Source organism: Sarcophilus harrisii, chromosome 2, assembly GCF_902635505.1.
Source record: "Sarcophilus harrisii chromosome 2, mSarHar1.11, whole genome shotgun sequence".
NCBI lineage: Eukaryota > Metazoa > Chordata > Mammalia > Dasyuromorphia > Dasyuridae > Sarcophilus > Sarcophilus harrisii.
Genome location: NC_045427.1, coordinates 301,889,453 through 301,896,089, shown reverse-complemented (window position 1 = coordinate 301,896,089; position 6,637 = coordinate 301,889,453). Strand labels below are relative to the sequence as shown.

Genomic DNA, 6,637 nt, shown 5'->3' with positions numbered 1-6,637 from the left:
TTTTATTAAGGGTGGCCAAAACTTAGTATTATAGGCCATAAAACATAAAACATAGTATTATAGGCATAGGCCTATGCCAACATTTCTGCTAATTCCTGGAATGCACTAAAACCCATTAACGAGAACAAAAAAATAACAAAATTTTTGTAACCATCAGCACACCCATATGCAAGGAAGGTAGCAAATGTTCCCTTTGTAGGCACAGAGATGAAATGACTTTATTGGGGTCATAGTAGGTTGCATCAGTGGGAGTAAAAGTTTAAAGCCCAGTGCTTCAAGCATTTCCCAAGTTGTCTCCTAACAGACATGAATTCAGCCACAAGTGATATTCCCTTCCCTGTGACAGCATCACAAAGAAAACTCAATGCACTAGTAATAAAGCAGGGAGGTGTTGCAAGGAAGCAATCAGAGGGCTCTAGCAGCATGAACATAGAAAATAGCTAAATAGAAAAAAAATCCCAGACTCTCAAACTCTTTAAGACAGATAGCGATCTTTAATTTAAAAGACTCGGTTTATTCATGGAGAAAACAGTGACAAAACACCTCTAGGACTTGGAATTTCATTTCAACAATTAAAATTGTATTTAAAAGGCTGACAGAAAAGAGTCAGGAGTTCTAAAGAAAATGTGTTTTTAAAAAACCTGCTACTTCCTTTTCTTGGATTAAATATATTTGTTTCATGGGCAAGAAAGATAGCTACTGATTAATTTCTCTTTTTTGGAGGATAAGAATTACAGCTTCACTGTTAGTATGTGTACTATTTTCCTTTGAAAAACCAAAACAGCAGTGTAGGTAGGGAAGGGAAAATTAAGGCATAATCTAAAGAGGTAAGAAGATGGGATGAAGGATGGTACAGGGTCAAATTTTTCTCAGTGGTTCCCAGTCAGAAAGGGTAAATCTCTCCAGCAATTAATGTTCATCTAAACCAGTGGCATCTCAAAGTCCCACAGACATGAAAGTTTATCTGTGCCATGATCACCAGAAATAATGGAGGACCAGCCATGAAAGGAAGTCTGTTTTTTGAATGCTTTCTATCTCCATGGACAATTGTACAAAGTTAGGCTGAATTCAAGCTTATAAGTCTGTAAGGAGTATGTATCATATGTCAAATGAGCTTTTCATAAAAATGATAAATCCGCATCTATTTTTTCTGAAAGGTTTTCACAGTCCTTGTGCAATCAGTGATGAGCTGGCCTGTTATTTTCTAGTGAAAGATTCACACCACTTCTCCAGATGAAGCTCGTGACAATACAAACTGCAACTGCTCATTATAGGGCCTGTCTAAGTGTCTGGGTTTCCCAAACCTCAACTGTTCGGGTTCATCCTGGCCCGTTTTGCTTCATTATTTTTATCATCAAGGTGGCAAGAACTTTCACTCATGGTCTTGATTTCTTTGTCCTCCCAGTCTTGACCAGTGGCTAGCACTTGTCGCACAGTCATGTTAACCCGAGCTGTTTGCAGATATTTGGCACATACTTGCCAGTCTTCCACAGAACAGGGTTCTGCAACTGAACCTGCAGGTAAGGCATCTGGGAGTGGTACCTCCAGGCAACGAGGCAGGCTTGTTCCATCAAAATTTGGGAGGACTCGTGGGACAGCATGGTTCAGCAGACGGCTGAATCCTGACATCACCATGATGTCTCCACTGTGCATAAACATGGCTGTGGGGACTTCATCTCTTTTGAGGCCACCCAGAAGAAAGATGGCAGACTGTCCAAAGCTATAAAACAGCACAAGAAAAAAAATAATTAATTCTAACTATTGGTAGCAAAGCCATTCCTAATTAGCTGTGATATTGCAATTTATCTTAATTTGGATCATTACCTAATTTAAATTTTGAACTTCTCTACTCCAATTACTCCATATACTGTGTCAACTTCCTGCCTTATTGACTTAAAGTCTCTTATTAGAAATGGCCAAAACTTGGTATAAAGTATGGGCCATAAGCTGGTCTAGGACAGCATCTTTGATAGTCCCTGGGATAGATGGAACAAAATCCATTAACATCACAATAAAAATCAACACATTAATAAATTGCTAAATTATAAAAGTAACCAAATTATGTTATTTGTTGGTATATTTTTATTGAGGTTTAATTATTTTAATAAAGATCATTCAAATATTTTATTATTTTTTAATTTTAGGAATAATTAATGAAGTTTAAAGTTCAAGCAATTACATTTTAAATTCTGTTCCAGCACTTATACATCATGAAAAACCTGGATAAATCTGGATAAATAAGTCAGAATAAGACATAAAGACATAAATAATAAGACAAAAATAATAAGACAGAATAAGACAATAAGACATAAATAAGACTGGCTACAGAGTGATGAGCATTTCACAGAAAGGATACTTAAGTTAATCAGTTAGTTATTCTGCACTACTCTATCATTAGCCACACCAATAAAATCACATATTTCTGACATGTTATAGTAAGTGAAAAATGACTACTTTACACAAATTGAAACTTAATTTTTAGGAATACTAGGATAGAGACTTGTTACTTTTCAGTCAGCTTACCCTAAGAGGTTGGAAAGCTCTGTTTTATACCATTCTACTACCATAGAGCCCTGGCACTATAGCTCAGTCATAATGAAGTTTAAAGACAGTTTACTAACTGTCTCCCAAAAGCCCTATGAGAAACTCATTTTACTTATGCCTAGAACTTCAGAGGTCTTGACAGAAAAGATCATTATGGAGTTAAACAGTAAAAACCATTCAATAATCCTAATGCTTGCTTTAAAAAGCTTTAGATAAAAAGGATAATCACAAATCACTTTCTTCAGATTGATTACCTAAAGGACAGGAGAGGCTTGGTGTGATCTAATTCTGATCTGTCGACATGGATTCCCAGAGTAGAGTCTAATCGGTAGTAATTGAGGATTCCAGCCTCAGCTTGGAAGTCCTGAAATCCACATGCGGCAGCCACTTGTTTTGTGAGGTAAGCCAGGTCTGAAGGGAAAGGCGTGTAGTGATCAGCTGAATATGTCTTTGGTAGAAATAAAAGGAAGGAGGAAAAAAAAAAAGATTAAAAAAATAAATAGTTGTTGCATTTTATCAATTAGCACTGTAAAACAATCTATGCCAGTATTAATATTCTTACATGTCACTCCCTGGCTAATGTGCTTATAATCTGATGTGGATTGTTTTTGAGGTATATACCAAAGACAGTTCAAACATCACAATTTGTTAGTTTTTGGTTTTTTGGCCTGGAAAAAAGCTGTGTAACTGTAATGATATATTTGATTGGGCACCAAGCTTATTAGCCATAGCTCAAAATCTATTTTGCATTTTGATTACTGGATTATTATTGTAGGAGGAGATACCTTTAATTACTTTCCTCCCCAAAACTGGCTGAATTGAAACCACTAAGCAAGCCACCATTTGTAGCACCAACAATCAATCCCTTATAGCTTTCCCCTTAAAAACTGACGTCCCCCCCCTTTCTTTTCATAAGATCTATGGGACTTGAAAAATCTGGAATCTGCTGATGCTATAGTTTTTTTTTGTTTGTTTGTTTTTTATTTAATAGCCTTTTATTTACAGGATATATGCATGGGTAACTTTACAGCATTAACAATTGCCAAACCTCTTGTTCCAATTTTTTACCTCTTAGACCCCCACCCCCTCCCCTAGATGGCAGGATGACTAGATGTTAAATATATTAAAATATAAATTAGATACACAATAAGTATAGATGACCAAAACGTTATTTTGCTGTACAAAAAGAATCAGACTCTGAAATATTGTACAATTAGCTTGTGAAGGAAATCAAAAATGCAGGTGTGCATAAATATAGGGATTGGGAATTCAATGTAATGGTTTTTAGTCATCTCCCAGAGTTCTTTCTCTGGGCATAGCTGGTTCAGTTCATTACTGCTCCATTGGAAATGATTTGGTTGATCTTGTTGCTGAGGATGGCCTGGTCCATCAGAACTGGTCATCATATAGTATTGTTGTTGAAGTATATAATGATCTCCTGGTCCTGCTCATTTCACTCAGCATCAGTTCGTGTAAGTCTCTCCAGGCCTTTCTGAAATCATCCTCTTGGTCATTTCTTACAGAACAGTAATATTCCATAATATTCATATACCACAATTTATTCAGCCATTCTCCAACTGATGGACATCCATTAAGTTTCCAGTTTTTAGCCACTACAAAAAGGGCTGCCACAAACATTCGTGCACATACAGGTCCTTTTCCCTTCTTTATAATCTCTTTGGGATATAATCCCAGTAGTAACACTGCTGGATCAAAGGGTATGCACAGTTTGATAACTTTTTGAGCATAGTTCCAAACTACTCTCCAAAATGGTTGGATTCATTCACAACTCCACCAACAATGTGATGCTATAGTTTTGATAAAAACTTTAACCTCATAGTTTGCTCTGTAGCAATAAGACTAAAGGTGAAATATATCTATAGACTCCTAAGAGATTGCTGTCGGGGCAGCTAGATGGCACAGAGGCTAGAGCACCATCCCTGAAGTCAGGAGGACCCGAGTTCAAATCTGATCTCAGACACTTAACATGTCCTAGCTGTGTGACCTTGGGCAAGTCCCTTAATCCCAATTGCCTCAGCAAAAAATTAAAAAAAAAAAAAAAAAAAGATTATTGTCTTGTTCAGAAACTTCTTCCTATTCACCATTCTTTCCTAACCAACTCCAAATATGATTAGGAAGCCCATTTTTATCTCAGATCTTTCCTAATCCCCAGGTATCTATTACTATTACTGCTGACAGGTTAGACAAAGTAAAAGCTTTGGCCCAAATGTATTTATTTAGGTCAAAAGCAAACTGATGGGACATGTTTCTTAAAGCAGGTAAAATTACTTCAACACATTTTTATATCTTTTCTTTTAATCTCGCCAGTAGCTCAAGAAGATGTTTTTCTAAAAGGTTCTACCATTTGTCAAACATGATCTAGATGAGCACCAGCCCTGAAGTCAGGAGGACCCAAGTTCAAATCTGGCCTTATACACTTAACACTTTCTAGCTGTATGACCCTGGGCAAGTCACTTAACCCCAATTGACTCAGCAAAAAAAAACAACCCGAAAACCAAAACCCTAGACATGACTAATATTTATGTTGTACTCTAAAGTTTTCTTATTTGATCCTTACCATCCTATAAGTTTGAAAATACACAAATATGTGTACACATAGATAAATAAGCTGAGGATTGGATAAGATGAACAGTCAATAATAAATAGAGACAGGACTCTGACTCCACACCCAACATTCTTTCCATTAAAATAGACTCTGCCCTTTTTATCCAGCAGAAACAATGAATGGGACTGAAATTGTTTTTCTTAAGTCTCTGATTTGAGACTTTTCTCCTTACAATAGTTTTGAAGAAAGATTCTTGCCTAAGTATAATCAGTTTTCCCTGATTATACTTTTTTAAGGGCCTTTTTTTTTTTTAAGCCCTTTTTAAAAGAACTTAGATTACATGATGTCACAATGAGATTTAGGTTTTTTACCCTTTAAAAAGCTCAGACATTTTTAGCATAAACTCTGTTGTTTAAGATGCCTCTGAGAGACTAAGCATTTATCAACTTGGTCCTTCTCACCCTCTCTGAACTTCCACCACTTCACTAACTTATTCTTTTCATTCCCTTCTGTTCACTCTCTTCAGTCTCTTGGCAATTCCTCTTCTTATGTCCTAATGAATGCAAATTTCTAGAACTTTGAGGAAGAGATTAGTTTGATCTTTAACTAAAAAGAAAATTACTAGGTTCTTCCTCCAAAAATGAAATGTGTTATCTTCTAAAATTGTTAAAATCCTGGTAAAGCAGGACTGTCTGGTTGGTATTCTGTAAATGGTAATTAGCATTTGATACAGAGCATTTGATAAATGTGGAGTAAGAATTTGGATTTTACTAAAAAAAAAAAAAATCAGACTATGATTCTTTTTGTACAGCAAAATAACGTTTTGGTCATGTATACTTATTGTGTATCTAATTTATATTTTAATGTACTTAACATTTACTGGTCATCCTGCCATCTGGGGAAGGGGGTGGGGGGTAAGAGGTGAAAAATTGGAACAAGAGGTTTGGCAATTGTTAATGCTGTAAGGTTACCCATGCATATATCCTGTAAATAAAAGGCTATTAAATAAAAAAAATAAATAAATAAAAATAAAAAAAATCAGACTAAAATTTTAGAGCCTCACAGAAACACTGGCTGGTGGAGAAGGGGGAAAGTCTAGAACAGGGGTCCTCAAACTTTTTAAATAGGGGGCCAGTTCACTGTCCCTCAGACTGCTGGAGGGCCGGACTATAGTAAAAACAAAAACTTTGTTTTGTGGGCCTTTAAATAAAGAAACTTCATAGCCCTGGGTGAAGGGGTAATCGTCCTCAGCTGCCGCATCTGGCCCCTGGGCCGTAGTTGAAGACCCCTGATCTAGAGTATAGCCCTGGACTCCAGAGCTATACTCTACAATCTTCTTTTAGTCTATTTTAAGAATATCTCTGGCAATAAATACAAAGTGGGGCATACATAGGACATAGGACAGAATTTTTTCAAATATATACATAGGACAAAATTTTCTTAAATATAAGCCTGTATGTGAGAAGAAAGCAGTATCTGGGAAACTTTTTATTTGCTAACCTAGAACTTTACCAGCAGTGACAGATA

At 36.2% G+C, this 6,637-nt stretch overlaps 1 protein-coding gene across 1 annotated transcript in view; it reads right to left on the bottom strand.

Annotated features, from left to right (window-relative positions):
• Positions 1-493: 493 nt before the first annotated feature.
• ALKBH1 (alkB homolog 1, histone H2A dioxygenase) overlaps positions 494-6,637 on the bottom strand; it is a 37,964-nt gene continuing 31,820 nt past the window's right edge. Inside the window, exons 5-6 of the mRNA XM_012547594.3 lie at positions 2,799-2,992; positions 494-1,720 (exon numbers count right to left, since the gene is read on the bottom strand). Of these exons, the coding sequence (XP_012403048.1) occupies positions 1,306-1,720; positions 2,799-2,992 (609 nt within the window). The 3' untranslated portion in view covers positions 494-1,305. The remainder of the gene's footprint in view (positions 1,721-2,798; positions 2,993-6,637) is intronic.